Source organism: Pogona vitticeps, chromosome 3 (genome assembly GCF_051106095.1).
Source record: "Pogona vitticeps strain Pit_001003342236 chromosome 3, PviZW2.1, whole genome shotgun sequence".
NCBI lineage: Eukaryota > Metazoa > Chordata > Lepidosauria > Squamata > Agamidae > Pogona > Pogona vitticeps.
The window spans coordinates 262,081,363-262,098,484 of NC_135785.1; the positions used below are offsets into that span (position 1 = coordinate 262,081,363).

At 46.6% G+C, this 17,122-nt stretch overlaps 1 protein-coding gene and 2 non-coding genes across 3 annotated transcripts; all 3 read right to left on the bottom strand.

The window, feature by feature from the left end:
* Window positions 1-953: 953 nt before the first annotated feature.
* RPS3 (ribosomal protein S3) lies at window positions 954-8,927 on the bottom strand. The gene is made up of 7 exons (XM_020813745.3): window positions 8,772-8,927; window positions 7,051-7,181; window positions 5,789-5,882; window positions 4,385-4,479; window positions 2,401-2,588; window positions 1,390-1,587; window positions 954-1,027 (listed from the first exon to the last, which is right to left on the bottom strand). The coding sequence occupies exons 1-6, from the start codon at window positions 8,799-8,801 to the stop codon at window positions 1,394-1,396; spliced, it is 732 nt and encodes a 243-aa protein (XP_020669404.1). The 5' UTR covers window positions 8,802-8,927; the 3' UTR covers window positions 954-1,027; window positions 1,390-1,393.
* Window positions 2,691-2,840, bottom strand: LOC140706253 (small nucleolar RNA SNORD15). Its single transcript, XR_012085893.2, has one exon. It is a non-coding gene; the product is annotated as a small nucleolar RNA SNORD15 (small nucleolar RNA).
* On the bottom strand, window positions 5,589-5,737 carry LOC140706254 (small nucleolar RNA SNORD15). Its single transcript, XR_012085894.2, has one exon. It is a non-coding gene; the product is annotated as a small nucleolar RNA SNORD15 (small nucleolar RNA).
* Window positions 8,928-17,122: the final 8,195 nt, after the last annotated feature.

Here is a 17,122-nt window from a genome sequence, read left to right on the forward strand (position 1 = left end):
GTGATCCTTCTTATTTTTCTCATTTGGAAAGGATTTCCATTTGCGGAAGGTCCCCTCCTTGCCCTTTAAAGCCCCTCTTAACTCCGCCTGCTAATCATGCTGGCATTCTCTTGGATTGCCAGTTCTGGTCACTGAATTTGAAGGATGCTGAAAAATTGGAACAAGTCCAAAGGACGGCAACAAGAATGATCAGCATAGAAACCAAGTGCTAGGAGGAAAGACAAAGAACTGGGCACCATTTATTTATTTATTTGATTTATATCCCGCCCATCTGGTATATTCTACCACTCTTTAGCCTTGAGAAAAGATCTATTTAGCCTTGAGAAAAGAACAAGGGGCGATAAGCTAGGACACGTAATAATGGGCTCAAGCTACAGGAAGCCAGATTTAGGCTGAATAACAGGAAAAACTTCTTAACTGTTAGAGCAGTATGACAACAGAAACAATTATCTTGGGAGGTGGTGAGCATTGAAACGCCAGAGGCATTCAAGACAAAACTGGATGCAAGCAGGGGGTTGGACTGGATGGCCTTAAGAGGCTCCCTGGACGGCCACTGGCTGATGAGAAGAGCCAGTGGATGGCAGAGAAAGAGCCTCACAATCTGTATTGAATTCATCAGAAGCAAAGTGTTAGAGAAACCTAGTCCATCCTACCTGTATTTTTTTGGAGGCAAGACTGGTCATCTTTTGGTTGAACCTGGATGCCCACCAGGCATAGGCATTTGTTTGTTTGGACTCCAAATCCCAGAATCCTCCATTCTGAGAGCTCTACCTGCCAGGCAGGTTTGGACAGGAGGCAGCTTCCTTTTCCAACAGCAAGGTGGGCCTGAGCTGATCCTAACCTGGCTTGCGACGCTTCATACAGTTTGGGGGTGTCCTTAAGTAGACAAAGACTAGCTAAGCACAGCTCAACCTGTGCTCGCTTCTCACACCTGAGAAAACCAGCCTTCACGGTGTTGTCTTTTCTGATTTTATTAGGAGATATTTTTTACAAGACATCAAACTCTTTGTTCCAGATGCTGGAAAACCTGAAATTAAAACAAAACATTTGTGAGTGACCAACCAAACGCCTTTATCTTTAGACAAGATGTACTTACACTAAAGCATCAAGCATGCTGATGGTACTCTGTAAAAACAGGAGGGTTACAAAACCCATGGGTGACATGCTTCCTTCTTGCCAAGCAACCACTACAGCAACCAGAACAGGCTTCCAGGGGCTGGAGACCCCCAACGTCTGGCCACAGAATCTCAAATTTTGCTCACCCCTGCTCAAAAGACTTAGCAGCAGCTGCACTGCCACACGTGGTCAATCCATGGGACGATTCCTAGCGAGGTTCATTCCAGTCATTTCCAAAGCACTTTTGGGGGAAACAAAGGCAAAGCGACTCACCCCCTCAGGCGGTGGGGACAGGCTGGGGCATGGGGGGCTGCTCTGGCTTCGCCCCTTTCTGCTCCGAAATGGGGGTGGTGGGCAAGATGTCCTCCTTCGGCTCCACGATGCTGACGTGATCTGGCAAGGGCTTCTTCGGTCCAATCTTGCCGCTTGGGTCCCAGGGCAGCATGATCTTAACCTTAATGCCCAGCACACCTGCAGGACAGAAGGAGAACAGGAGGTCAAAGGGCGAGGAGGCTTCAGAAAGCGCAGCGGCCTGCGTTTGCCACTTGTGGATAAGCGAATCTGGCTTCACGAGGTTTCAGAGCCAGATGTTCTCCTGGCGAGTTTCATGACATCACTGGACTTCATTCACCCAAAACACGATGCCCTCCAGAGATACTGATTTTCAGCTCCCACTGTCCCCAAGCAGCACTTCCAACACCAATTAAATGAAATGGCAATGCTGTATTTCTGGTGCTCCAAATCTAAGCCATGCCCAGAATGGTGGACCCATTCCTCCTCTCGACAAAAGCAAAATGCAAAGTGTGCTACTTATATGCCACCCCATAATGCTCAAAGCACCCTCTAGCAGTTTATAATTTAGTGATGCAGTCTTCACAATGCGCACACCCCACCAGCTGGGTACTCAATTTATTGATCTCAGAAGGAGAGAAGGACGACTGAACCTTGAGCTGGTTACCTGGGCACTGAACTGGGGTGGTGAGCAGAGTTTAGGCTGCAGTTTCCCTACCATTCTGATTTGTATTCTACCTGCCAATTCAGAATCAGAAACTAAATTCCTAAGCCTGTTAACAAAGTCTGTGCAAATCCCAGCTCCTAGCTGAACCGAAAAGACCAAATAGTAATTTGCAATCAGGAAGGGACAGGACAAATCCACCCATAAGCCTTTTGTCGTCAGCCCTGCACCACGCAAAGAGGGAGTGAAGAAGTCAAGGACTGGGGTGTGTGGATGGTTCAGAGGCAAGCAAGACCCTGTGGGGTTGCTCAGGGGTGACACAGACTCACCCTGCCTGAGGAGGACGTGACGCACGGCGGTGTCGACATAGTAGTTGACGGGGTCTCCGCTATGGATCATCAGACCATCCACAAACTTCATGGACTTGGCTCGCTGGCCACGGAGCTTCCCCGACACCACCACTTCACAGCCCTTGGCGCCACTCTCCATGATGAAGCGGAGGACGCCGTAACATGCCCTGAAGAAGAGGAAGAGGGTCACAAGAGACGCACAGGAGTGCCCCAGTTAACCACTAGTGAAATGAGCCGACCTCCATTGCCTAGTTATCCAACAGCCGGTCCCTTCTCAGACAAATGCCTCAAGCTCATCCAATGAAGAGGACACATCTGCCAGAGCAGCCCAGCAAGGAGCCACAGAACGTGGCACAATGCCGGTTTGCTTCCAGCAAGAGGGTGCCCGATTCTGACTCGTCATCAGATCATCACAGAAGGAACCCGTTGTAAGTGTAGCAAAGTGAGAGCAAGATCTCTGGTGGCTACAAGGTGGATTATCAGGCATCAAACATGGATAATTTTTACATTATATTCTACAGAGTAGTTCCTGTGGGAGTTGACTGAAACAGAAATTTATGGTACATCTAAACTGGAAGGAAATCAACCCTGAGTGCTCACTGAAGCTGAGGCTCCAGTATTTTGGCCATCTCATGAGAAGACTCCCTGGAAAAGGCCCTGATGTTGGGAAAGTGTGAAGGCAAGAGGAGAAGGGGATGACGGAGGATGAGATGGTCGGACAGGGTCATCGAAGCTACAAGAGGAGGGCCTGGCGTGCTCTGGTCCATGGGGTCACGAAGAGCCAGACACGACTTAACAACTAAACAACAAAACACTAAAACATGAGGCAAAACCAAAATGAAAGCGCACTTTGAAATATATAAATCTTAAAGGTGTCAAAATGCTTTTGTCTTTATTTGTTCTCTTATTTTTCTTTTGTTAACCTTAAAGACTGCTATATATTTCAATGTGAGCGTTCGTGGATAAAGTCTGGCTTTCTCAAACACTTGATTACAGCTTTCATCGACAACACCTTGTTATGTTTTTCTAGAGTCGACTATGATTATATGTAGGACTGATTCGTTCTGCCCATTTATCTGATAAATGGGCAGAGACCTTTGGGTAGAGTGGGCGGCATATAAATTAAATAAATTTAATAAATAAATTAAATAAATAAATAAATAATCAGAACATTAATAAATCATATTTTAGTGTATCTTAAAGGTGTCCCACTCTCTTGTCCCAACGACATTTTCTGGTTCCAGGGTCCTTGGCTTCACCATGCATAGTTTTCTGCATCGAATAACTAAGGCATCATTCCAATTAACTGACAAACTAAGCTGTAGCCCACAAACAAGTTTATGCTGCAATGAGCTTTCCCTGTGGCTGTTTCCAGACTGTGGACCTCCCTCCCACAGGAGATCAGCCTGGCCCCATCCACGCTGTCGTTCCGCAAGCAAACCAAAACCTTTCTTTCCCCAAGTGACTGGCTACCTGAGTGGGGTTTTCAAATTGTATTTTGCTTATTTTCTTTCCTATTTTTTAAAAATAGTGTTTAATTCTTTTTAAATATTTGTACACTTACTGTTTTTGCTTTTAAATATTGCCTTTTTAATGATGCAAATGACCTGGGATACTTTTTAAGGAGAAAAGTGGGTTAAAAGTATCTTAATTAACTAAATATGTTCTGCTGCAATATGTGCTTATACCTTTACCAAGATAATCCTGTGACCATTCAACTTCAGGGGGAGCTTACTCCCAAATAAGTGGACAGAGGACGGAAGCCTAGAGCACCACACCTTTGTAGTAAAGTTAATGCTGATGTCCTAAATTGTGCAAGCATTGGCTTAATTCAAATTTCTGAAGTGGTGAAACAGCCAGGTTGCCCGGCATTCTCACTTGCAATCCTTTGCCATAATGTTCTCTCCCAGGACGCTCTCCCCCCACCCCGGAACACTTAACCAAGCCCCTTATAAGCACTTACCGACGCACAGCAAGCCCCCCCAGGAGCTTGTAACGCAGGGATTCTGCCTGGGCAATTGCGCACAGCCCCCGCGTGGCCACCTTCTCCGCGTAGAGCTGAAAGGGAAACCAGCACATACTTCCTGTTATGAGAGTCACTCAGGAAGGGCCCAGCCTTCCAACCCCCTCCACGCTACTGCCCCCCCCCGCTGTTTTTGGAAGCTTGAACCAACAGAAAGATACTTACATGCCCAGAGCCGCCTGCCACTAATTGGGGTCCCACCGGGCTCTTCCAGGGCTCGAGGGGCTGGCCTCAATCCCAAAGAGAGCAGCAAGGCTTCCCAATCAGAAGCACAGCGTTTCTCCACAAAAGGCCTCCCGAGGCTGCGCTTTGTGCAAGGGCAGGAAGGTGCTTTTTAAAAGCCAGAGGTTCCAAAACAGGAGCTCTGCTTGGAGAGGCAACCCCATCCAAAGACTGCTCGTGTAAAGCCAGTGCTGGTGGGGGGACTCAACCAGGCAAGCCAGCCTTGTTTGGCCTCTGCTGGGCAAAGGCAGCCTTCTCCACCTGCTTAGCACATGAGAGGCAAGAAGCTCCAGATGTGCTATCATCTTCAAGCCTAGAGGACAACAGAGGCTCAGCTAAGAACCTGTCACATTAACCCATGTCTGGCATTTCAAAGAAAAAAAACGGGGGAGACCTTGCAGCCGGCAAAGGTGGGACAGACAAGCTGGCAGCTCTGAAGCTTCACCTGGAAGGGAACTATATCTGGAGGCTGCCAGACCAGAAACTCTGCAGTTTTTTCATCTTTCATTAGTTAAATGTTAATGTATGAGCAAAGTAGCAGATAAAACAGCCTGGTATTGAAAACACCATAATGGAAACTTCAGGTAAGATATCTTGACAGAGGCCAATCCTTAGTGATTTCTCAAAGACAGAAAATGATAGTTAAGGTCGGCAAGAGGAATTTTTAAAAATTAAAGGCTAGTAAAATTTGTGGCTCCAATGGACAAGGACGGGATCCTTACAAGGGACAGTCTGAAAAACTGGTGTGGCTTCACTTGCAAAGGGTTTAATTCTTGACCGTCAGCCTCTGAATGAAACTGATTCCCATGCAGGTGAAATATACAAGCAACCTTTTAAAAACTGCAGCTGTAAACTCCCGTGATCTGGCTGCAGTACAAGCCATCTTTCCAGACTACTGTGAGAGAACAAACTCCGGACTGTCCCTTCTCAGACAAATGCCTCAGGGTCATCCAATGAAGAGGACACACCTGCCAGAGCAGGCCAGCAGGGCACCACAGAACGTGGCACAATGCTGTTTGCTTCCAGCAAGAGAGTGCCTGTTTCTGCGTCGTCATCAGATCATCACAGAAGGGAACAGAACCCACTGAGCCACGATGAGCAAAGACTGAAGGAGCCCATTACCTCAACACTGCCTTCGGGAAAGCCAAATCGTTTCTGGACCACAGCGGTCAATTCACGGATACGTCGCCCTTTCTCACCCAAAACATTCTGAGTTCTGAAAGCAGGAACAAATAGAACGTATCAGAGACCTAGATGCTGATACTTTACACCTAGCAATGCCCTTTATATCTAGCAACATCCTCCATGATGTCAATTCAAAGTGCTTGTTTTGACATATAAAGCCCTAAACGGCTTGGGCCCTGGATACTTGAAGGACCACATCCTTCCATATGAGCCTACCTGGCAGTTAAGATCTAGCCAGGGGGCCCTTTTGAAAGAGCCGTCCACTAAGGAGGTAAGAGGGACGGCTTGTAGACAAAGGGCCTTCTCGGCAGCTGCCTCCAGACTATGGAACGCCCTCCCATTTGAAATTCGTCTGGCGCCGATGTTGATGACATTTCGGCGCCAGGTCAAAACCCTCCTGTTCCAGAAGGCTTTTAATTGAAATAACATCAACTGTGGGTCCTGATGATAGCAATTTTAATTGTATTTTAATCATTTTATTTTTATTGTATTGAATTTTAATTATTGTAAGCCGCCCAGAGACCTCTGGGTAGAGTGGGAAGCATATAAATTAAATAAATAAATACACTGAAAGTCCTGCACTTCCACTTCCATGGTGCAGAGGCGACCCTGTGCTTTCAACAGATTTCCCCAACAAAATGTGGCCCATAGCAGGTTGCTCCTCCCTGGGAGGACATTGAGGAAGGCTCTGGTGGACGAAGTGCATGACTGCATCTGAGAAAACCAGCTAAGTACAAATGGTGCCATCACTTGAGAGGCAGCCACTGGTTAGTGAAATGTGGAATGGCTGTGAGGTATAAAGAAAGGCTTGGCTATACTCATATTGAAGATTTAAGCACGCTGGTGCTTTCAAACATGGCAAATCCATGGAAGTAAACACCCCCCCCCACTCTGCACATCTGTAATAGCATCCACGCTGGCTAACCTGCATTAAACTGTGAAGGGAAAATCTGTTTGGTTGAATGCACTCAGAATTCTCCCATGGCTGCACAAGATTCCTACTCACACGGAGACTTCTAAAACACATTTAGCCAAACAGGTAGAGATTCTGATTCAGCCTTTTCTGGTCAATATGGGATGTTTGGATGAAGCCAGTGGGAATAAGGGTGCTAAGACACCTCCTCTTTTCTTCATGGACAGGGAAGTTAACTTCTGAAAGGAGTCAGGGTTGTTTAACTTTACAGAGAGAAACAAGTCACCTGGTTGCAAGGATAATGATTTCCGTCCTAGTTGGGGTAACACGAACTTCCACTCCAGAGTAGCCATCTTCAGCCAGCTCCCGGGTCAAAAATTCATTCAGTTCAGCTTTGAAGATACCATCAGCCACAAACTAAAATGGACAATCACAAGATTAGAAGCCAGAAATTCCCCCCTGCTACCCGAGGGGCCCGCAACGTAGCCCAATTTGTGCTGGTAGGACAAAGTAGTTGATCGAGAGCATCCACAATTTGACTCCTGTCCCACAAATGTTTGTGTAGCAGCACGCAAAGCTCTGGTGTGTAGGCAGAATACGGCTTAGATTCTAATTCCCCTGTGAAAGGTAAAACAACATGTAGCCCATCTCACTTTATACAGCAATGGGCAAGCTTTCAAGCTCTACCTCCAGTCCCTCGTAAATCCCTGGACAAGTTCCTTAAACACTATGGGGTGTGTTTTTCCAACTGATCTGTCACACATAAAAGGGGGGGGGGGGGAGGCATTTGTGACACAGGCTGGACTTCACCAAAGCCAAATACCATCAGCTAAAGAGCTTGCCTCCAGCAACTTCAACATCCTCCAAGTAGGAATAGTAATAACAAAAATAATTGATTTAGGAAGACCCACTTCCAACCCACCACAAAGTGAGGCTTGAAAAATGAGACCACTACCTTTACCCCCCCAACACACACACACCTTCAGGAAGAACAATTTGCATTTAGAATCAGATTGCACAGGTTCCCTGCATATCTATCGGGCATGATTCCTGAAGCTGATGGAAAGCTAATGATTTCTTGGGGGGGGCGATCCCCCTCTCTGGATGTACAAACTAAATCAACAAAGAAGGATGCAAGAGCCTTTGGGGCAAACCACAGGCCTCTCCCCCCCCCCGGGCCGGCCCAACTCACCAGCCCCATCAAGTATCACATTTTACTCCCCAGAAACCAGATCTCCCCCCAACCAATGTGGGTTTTAACCCCCAGGCCAGTAGTGAACGATGCCCCCCCACCAATTGTCTCAGTGTGACAAACCATTAGTGGGAATAAGGGCAGCTAAACACGATTTTTTTGGCGGGGAGGAAGAGAGGGGTCCAGAGGAGAAGCCTTAACCGTCCCTTCAACACATTTTTCTCAGCACTGCATTAAGTTCCTCAACACACACACACTCAATGGAGGTGCAATGGCAATTGCTTTCTCCATAAAGCCTCCACGCTCAGCAGCAGTCTACCCCCGTGGAACCAGGAAAGCGCTGTTTGCACGCGTGGGCTCGGGAGGCGTCAGGTTGCCGGCGGGCTCCGTGGGACAACCCCTAAGTTCGTCTTAGGGCACGACTAGCTGCCCCCCCAAACCATCCCGGCCCTGATCCAAATAGACATTTCCCCCCCCCCGAACGGCCCATCCCGGATCCGTTGCTTCCCAGCGGGAAACGAATCGGGCCATAAAAGCGACCTCCCGGGTCGTTCTCCGGACAATGGCCCCAATTCACGACACACACACCCGCCCTGCCGCCCCGCCAAGGCCTACTCGAGGCCCCGGTTAGAGCGCGGCGGGAGGGAGAGAGGCCTCAATCCACGTCCATCCTCCGGGCTCGTCGCTCCGGCAGCCCCGCGGCTCGGCTCCCGCCCCACACGGGGCCCAGCCGGTCCTACCGGCGGCGGCATCGCCGTCCCTCGAGGCCTCCGCGAGCGATCCCGGGGACCCTCCACGCCCCCGCCGTCCCTCACCTTTCGCTTCTTAGAGATCTGTACCGCCATCTTGAGCCGCGCCGCCCGGGAGGGAAAAGAAAGCACTTCCGCCGCCGCGGAGGATTATAGGGCAAGGCTGCCGCTCGGTATTGGCTGACCGCTGCCACGTGGGCGAGGGGAGCCAGGAGGCATGACGGGAAATGGAGTTGGCGGCTCTTCCAAGGGTACGCGGTGGCGAGCGGAGGGAAACGTCCTGCCCTTTTCGGGGTTTCTATTGGTCCCGGTGGTCACGGGTGGTGTGCAAGTGGATCCTGGGAAATGTAGTCTTTCCCATCCTGAAACGCTGTAACTTGGGCCTAGCGAACAAACATCATCATGAAGAAATACAACCAAGTTAAAATTAGACAGAGATGATTCTGTAATAACAGAGACTGGAAACGATACCTTCTGGGTTATCATTTCCACAGGCTGTGCTTTGTTGGGGACACTGGGAGTTGTAGTCCAAAAACTAACCTTTCCTAAAATATTAATTATTTGAGTTTCAACATTCTTTGAAAATTGCTTCGGGATTTTTTTTTAAACTGTAAAGTGGTGTAACAATGTATTAAATAAACAAATGAATAAAATTAGCAGCGCTGGAAGCCCGTCAGCCTCCAAATACTTTCTCTCCCGTTCAGTTTTCTTCAAAACCTATGATTTTAATAAACTTCTGCTTCAAATGATATTTTACCATCTCATTGGAAGCAGAAGGCTATCATTTTACCTTATCCTATCCCGACTACGTTGGCTCAAAATACCATTTTTGGGGGGAGGACTAGTTCTCCTAGAATCCCCTAGCTGAGTATTGCAAATCAAGAAGTAACTTTTCCCAAGCACCTGGACAGAATATTGATCACGTCTGGTGATTGGTCTCATCCACAGAAAATAAAGGGCAAACCTGGCCATATCAAACGGTTATCCTGAATTCCAAAGTCCAAAGCATTTTTATGGATGAGGGAATAAACATGAAAAATACTCCAAGAGAGGGTGTCGGCCAGTTTCGAAGTAACGTTAATAGGACCCTTACTGTAGTAATAAGTTACTACAGTTACCGTGTCCAGAGTTCGGATCCTGAGTGGATGGTGATAAAGCAGGCAGGTGCTTCCTGTGCCACCCTCGCAATCTTGCTGCCTGAGCCAAGGGGCTGCCCAGGTTTTGCAAGGCTTGGCAGAAGCACTTCTCTGCCCTGCCAGCCTCAAATCAACCTCAGGCTGGGATATGCAACAGGGTCTCCTGGGTGGCAGCTCCCAGCCTGTGGAACTCCCTGCTAAGGGACGCTAGGCTGGCATCCTTTCCTGTCATCTTAACTAAATAAACTTCCAATTCACAAGCAGGTTTTAGCCAACTGACTGGGTGCAAAGAAAGGGTCTTTAAGATGAGGTACCTTGACTTTCTAAATTGCTTTTATTTGGTTCTGTTTTAGCAAACCAAAAAGATTTCTAAATTGAGGCGTGTTTTTTAATGTTTAGAAACATGCACATGTAGGCTTTACGTCTTTCAGGTAATATGGTGATGACCTGTCTTCACTCCAGGATATGGGAAAGTGGAATAAAAATATCTCAAAGGGGGAGGGACCACGTTTATTTGACATAAATTTTCATAGATTCTAGCCCCCTTCTTCAGATGCATAAAATATACTTTAAAAACAAACAAACTACCAAAGGGGCCATGTGATCCATTCATAGAAATACAGTTTGAGGTTGAGCAGTACTTTGATGCCTGGTTCCCAACCATGGGTCCCCAGATGTTCCTGGACTACAACCCCCAGAAATCCTGGCCAGCGCAGCTGGCGGTGAAGGCTTCTGGGAGTTGTAGTCCAAGAACATCTGGGGAACCAAGATTGGGAACCGCTGTTTTAATAAATCATTTTAAAAAGTTACAAATAGAGGGGGTGCAGATTTGTGCTTTTAAACTACAACGGGCCAGATTCCCCAAGAAGCTAAGCTACCTGAGGAATGCTGGGAGTTGAAGTCCAAAAAGCTAAGCTACCTGAGGAATTCTGGGAGTTGAAGTCCAAAAAAATCTACCTACCTCTAGTTACAGACAAAATTACACCTTGAGTTATCAGATGACCTGCCGGAGAGCTCCGTGGGTTAGATATCTGGCTGTGGAACCAGAGGTTGGGAATTCGAATCCTCACTCTTCTGCCCTGACACCGGTTGGGCTTGATGATTTATAGGATTGTTGTGCGTTTTCTGGGCTGTTTGGCCGTGTTCTTGAGAGTTTTTCTTCCTGACGTTTCGCCAGTCTCTGTGGCTGGCATCTTCAGAGAACAGGAGTCAGAACTCCGTCTGTGCTCTGATGCAGTTTGTTTGGCTAGTTGAGTACTGTATTTATAGCTGTTGGATCAGCTTTTTGTCCTTTTCAGGAGACTGGGTGATAATGGTGATCAGCATTTTTTTTTTGTTGTGGGTGTATTGTTGTGATAAGGGGGAGAGATTATCTGCCACTGTGATTCATGGGTGTCGTTAGCTGGTCTTTTGTGTGCCGTGATCACCCGTCTATAGGATCCCTTCCAGTTCTGCAGTTGTAAGATTCTAAGATTATTATAAAGGTGGTATAAAATGGGGGTGGGTGGGTTTGAAGGCGAATATTTAAAAAAATTGGACTGGATATCCTGCCCATAGCAGACGGAGATGGTACTCTCTTAAAAGCAAACTGAAATTTAGAATCCACTTTGGGGGGGGGGGCGGAAACAGGATGAAGGGCATGGTGGCCATTTCTTCCCCACCCACGCAAAAAGCTGTCTTTCCCCCTCCAGCACAGATCTGCCTGAAGTCTTTGAACCTCTTTCCGGGTTGCAACACAAAAGCATGATAGAAAATTATAGTTCCCACATCAGAAAAGTAGATAATAAATCTTGGTATCTTGCTGGGTTCAAGAGTCCATCACAGCCAAACCGGCGCTCAGACCTAGTGGTTAGAGGTGATGGAATCCTCACTGAGGTTTTAACCACTTGGGGGAAAAATTATTTTCATGGCAGCCAAATTTTCCTCAGATGGTCCGTCATGGCATTTTCAGAAGCAAGTGTGAAAAAGGGGGGGGGGGGAGAAAGGAATGGAGACCATGTGATCCGTTCATAGAAAACTGATTTTAAAGGAATGGCCCACTGGCCCTGCCCCAGGGAGCCAGAGGCTTGAGTTCGAGTCTTGCGAGAACAGGCTGTCTGGGTGGCCTTGGGCAAGCAGCCCAGAAGAAGGGAACAAGAAACCACTTCTGAGTATTGTCTCTACTGGGACAACCCAGCAAAAGAACAATTAACTTGATGGCACACAATTAATATTACAGTCTTTATTACCTTTTTTGTACTTTTTAATTTCTTCAAAACAAAAACAAATACAAAAGTACAAAATACTTACTATACAATCTAAACCAACGTGCACCCCCATACCCACAATATTTTTATTACAAACTTCCTTTCCAAAATTGTATTGATCGTCGTTTAGAGGCTTTCGCCTTTCCTTTCACTAATACAAATTCAACAAATCTACCCCAAATAGCATAAAAAAAATCTCAACTTATTTTCCCTCTTTTTCATCTTAAGTTCAGGCATCAATTTATCATTTAATGCAATGCCCCATACTTCATTATGCCAGTCCTCTAATCTGATGTCACTTTTGTCTTTCCAAAATCTAGCTATTAATATTCCAGCACTAGTCATAAAATGACAATATTTGCTCCTGCCCACCTCAAAGTGTTCTCTTTTTAAAAAAAAAAACAAACCTGACATTTCTGTAAACAGCCACACGAGGGCATAGGTTTCTTCTTTTCTCTATTTTAGGCGAATGGGTTGAAGGATCATGTTGGTGAAAGCCTTGGGTTCCTCAGAAGATGATGGCACAGGAAGGTCCTCCCAGAAAGGATGTATAATGATGATGCGTCCTTGGAAAACACATGAACCGTACCCACCCATGGCTCTTTGTTTTTAAATTGCATACAGAAAACTGGCACAGCAGGGACAAAACTATCTGCTTGTTGGAGGAAAGCAACTCGTTTAGCAAATGGTCTGCGCTGAGGGATGCCATGGGCAGATCTACTGCAATGGTCTCCTCATGTGCAGATTTACTACTAGCCTCTTCTTTTCCGCTTCTCCTCCAAAGTCTTGGCTTCTTCTTGCTCCTCTGTTTTGGTTAAAGACATAGCTGCTTGCAGAGAAGCCACCGTGACTAGCTTCTCTATGTGGGGTTGAGACCGTTTTTCCTCCTTCCCTCCTGCAAGTACCAGTTATTGGACTTTGCCATTAAAAAATCAGGAAGGGTGGAAACGGACGAGATGGCAGCTTTGCAGTTTGAAGTGGAACTGCCCCGAAAAGGAGAGGACCTCTGATTACCTTCAAACATTTTTTGCAGCTTTCTATGTTGAAAAATTACTTTCTACATGTGAAGCTGCCATTTCTGTTTTGTGTCGTCAATTTCCTTTATTTATTTATTTATTTATTTATTTATTTATTTATTTATTTATTTATTTATTTATTTATTTATTTATTTATTTGTTTGTTTGTTTGTTTATTTATTTATTTATTTATTTATTTATTTTTGCCCAAAGGTGTTACATTTAACAGATTACTCTTCTTCAGCTGTCAAAATCTCTGCACTAGGTTGCTGGAACCTATGTATAAAAGTGCAAAATAATTGTTCCATTGAGTGCAGCTTTTATTTTATTTTTATTTTTTTCGTTTTGGTGTAGACGAGCAGATGTCTCGAGGTGAGCCTGTACTGGCCATGCAAAATAATAACACGACTGACACAGGTTTTCCTCTTGGCTTGTCGGTTTTTTGCAAAAAAGGCCTTTCTCTTTATAGTGATGCAAAGTAAGGCTGGTCTGCTTTGAGCATATCACGAGAAGGCAGGATTCTCTGGGAAAAGACCACCATGCTGGGAAAGGTAGAAGGCAGCAGGAAAAGAGGAAGACCCAATACACGATGGAATGACTCCCTAAAGGAAGCCAGAGGCTTGGGTTTACAAGAGCTGAGCAGGGCAGCAGATGACAGGGAATTTTATAGGGTCGCCATGAGTCGGAGGTGACTTGACAGCATGTAACAACAGCAATGTAAATACCGTGTTTCCCCGAAAATAAGAGAGGATCTTATATTAATTTTTGCTCCAAAAACAGATCAGGGCTTATTTTTAGGGGATGTTTTATTTTCTTTCACGTACAATCATCTATGTTTATTCAAATACAGTCATGTCATCCTCTTCTGGTGGCTGCACAAGGGTGGAGGGTGGGGGTTTCACTTATTTTTGGGGTAGGGCTTATATGACGAGCCTCCTGAAAAGTCCTACTAGGGCTTATTTTCAGGGAAACAGGGTAAAAGGGACCTGATCCACATCCCACATGAACCAAGAGCTCTCCCTAGAACATGCAGGGCAAGAGGATCCACAGGAGAGGCTTCAAAGCAGAAGCATCCAAGACCGACCCACCCAAATGGAAATGTTCATTCTAGTACAGATTTGTGTCATTTTGGACGGCAACTTGTAGGCTTCCCTGGACAGCCCCAGAGCCGTAATCCCAAACCACACAGCTCCTTTGTGCCTTTTCAAAATCCACGTTTTGTATTGCCTCGGCCGTGGGTTGACGTAGCCGAATCAGGCATCCTAGTCGGGGAGCTGAAAGCTCAAAGACCATCGCAAACCTGTGTGAGCAAATCATTAGCAGTCATCCTTCACGCTAGATGGGCAAGCATGAATATTCATGCAATGCTGTCTTGATTTCTTGACTGCCAAACCGAAGCAGGCTGCCTTTGCTGTAACAGTCCGGTCTTTGTTTCTCAATAAATGGAGCTCCGCGGAAAGTCTGAAAGCCGCTGGTGGCGTGTGGAGCAAGGTGTAATATATATATGTTAGAAGTTTGAGCACATCCAGATTCGCAGTCAAGGTAACCAGAGGCAAAAGAGGGGGGTCAGGGTGCCTATATTTTCTGATCATTATAAGTCAGAAGGGAAGCTGGCATGCGCAGATGGTTTGCTGGTGGGACAGGGCACAGCCGTCCGTTCCGAAAGCTAGGAAAAAAATAATAAAGCAGAAGCTTTGAGGCGGGGGATTGGGGAGAGAGAACTGATTTCTCTTAGGACCGTAGCAAGAAAGAAGGGTTAACATGTCTTGGGTCATCATTCCTCATCTCCTGTGGCTGGTGAGGAATTTTTCCCCAATTCTCCAAGGCATGCCAGGGCATCTTTCTAACACTCATGCTCAGAACATGCTTAGACCTAGCAGGTAAAATGGTCTTGCAGTGACTTTAGAAGGTAAGCAAGTTCTCCCTTGTTCAGAGAACCTTGTTCAGGGACCGTATGGCCTTCCTTCCTTCCTTCCTTCCTTCCTTCCTTCCTTCCTTCCTTCCTTCCTTCCTTCCTTCCTTCCTTCCTTCCTTCCTTCCTTCCTTCCTTCCTTCCTTCCTTCCTTCCTTCCTTCCTTCCTTCCTTCCTTCCTTCCTTCTATCCACCATCAGCTCCTTCCTTCCTTCCTTCCTTCCTTCCTTCCTTCCTTCCTTCCTTCCTTCCTTCCTTCCTTCCTTCCTTCCTTCCTTCCTTCCTTCCTTCCTTCCTTCCTTCTATCCACCATCAGCTCCTTCCTTCCTTCCACCATCAGCTCCTTCCTTCCTTCCTTCCTTCCTTCCTTCCTTCCTTCCTTCCTTCCTTCCTTCCTTCCTTCCTTCCTTCCTTCCTTCCTTCCTTCCTTCCTTCCTTCCTCCCCCCCCTCCGTTTCTTGGAACAGGCATTTGTAGGAAAAATCTGCATCAGCGCAAAGGCCCGGCTGGTTATCTGCCTTGTCCATCTGAAGGGACCCAAGTTCTTTCCCACACAAAACTTTCATTCTTCCCACTGCCAAAACAGAGGCGACAGGACCTCCTCCTTCATTTCAGCAGGAAAGTCCAAGTTCCTTGGGAAAGATCGAGTCGAATACCATAAATACCACCGGTTGGAAGGCAAGCTTTTAGGGGATGTGGGCCCTAATAGATGCAGGCGCAGCTGACCTTCCCCAATCTCTTCCCTGCACCCCTTTGCCATGGTTAGTGAAAGCGGTCTACGGGGAGCGGTGCACCTCCCATACATTGCCCTGCAGGAACCTGTGGTTTTTTAAAACGACATTTTAATTTAGTATTTACGAAATGTGGATGGTTCCTACCTTTGCCTGCCATCCCCATTCCTCTGAAAAACTTTGGGTCTTATGCCGAAACCCTAGGGATATTCTTTAGAAACCGTGAGAGCAAAATGTCAAGAGGAGATCTTGTTTTGAAAGACCCTAGACTCACCTCCACATGCGCGCACCCCCCCCCCCCAAAAGAACAGTTCTGGAAACGGGAGAGGATAACATGTTGGGACTAATAAGCAGCTTTTCTGTTGCTGTGTCATTTCCTAATTGCAGGGACCTTCCTGGGTTTTTCTAGACATCAATGATTCAAAACAAGCTAAGTTTAAGGTGAAGCCTCTTTGTTCAGCTCAGTCAGTTGGAGCTGTGGTCCAAAACAGCAACGGTCTCCTGTTTTGGCCGGCTCTGTTCCTGCAGACAGCTGGGAAAGAAAGCTGGGACATCAGAAAGGCAGAAGCTGGGGGGGGGGGAGCATTAAGAAGCGTGTTCGGAGTTTTTGCAAACTTGTATGCAACCTTTAGTAGTTTAGCTGGAAGGGGTCTTTCTGTGCTGGAATGACTGTCAATCTATTCATCGCACTAATCCATTGTTCCTTCCTGCCTCTGAGTTCAGAGAGAGCCCCCACCTCTCTGTTCAGTGCTTTCCCCCCTTTCTGGAATCTATTGCTGAAAGCAGTCATGTTTGCCAGCTTGCAGTCTGATCCGTTCAATCGTAAGTCATTAAACCTTTTAGTATTTCTTTTAATGTCTCAAAGTGAGTTATTGAGACTGTAATTACCAGTTGAGGAGAAAAGGGGGTGGACTAATATAGGGAACTTGAGGCTATTCTGCTCTGCGAGTCCCTGCATTTCTGATGCTCGGCTAGAGGGATGTGACCAAACATTCAAAACTCTGCTGCTGGTTATATGTGCTGGTGCCCATCGTGCCACTGGGAGCAAGGCAGAGAGTGGAGGACCAGCATGGCAACCTCTGAGCCTTCTTGCTGCTCTGGCAGCATTAAGAGGAAATGCTCTCTCTGTCATTTGGTGAGGAATGTCTGCAAACCAGCAGCAGCCGGAGACCTGGATAAAAACTCCCTGTGGGTTATGCTGAGTTGGAGATAAAGCCGTGCAAGAATTCAGTTCCTAGCGGGATTGGTGACAGCAACAGGTGTAAACGTTGCGCTGTCTTGTTGTCCTGTTTGATGTCTGAGAGCCATTTGTCCTGAATTAAGAGCCATAAACCTTATGAAAGACCTAGCCCTCCTTAAATGATTCAGCTGACTGCC

Excerpts from the sequence above, each read along its gene's own strand:
- RPS3 (XM_020813745.3), bottom strand. The coding sequence starts at position 8,801 with ATGGCGGTACAGATCTCTAAGAAGCGAAAG. Across the intron at positions 2,589-4,384 it reads GGGGGGCTTGCTGTGCGTCG|GGCATGTTACGGCGTCCTCC; the intron begins GTAAGTGCTTAT and ends CCTCTTCTTCAG. Across the intron at positions 1,588-2,400 it reads TCACGTCCTCCTCAGGCAGG|GTGTGCTGGGCATTAAGGTT; the intron begins GTGAGTCTGTGT and ends TCTGTCCTGCAG.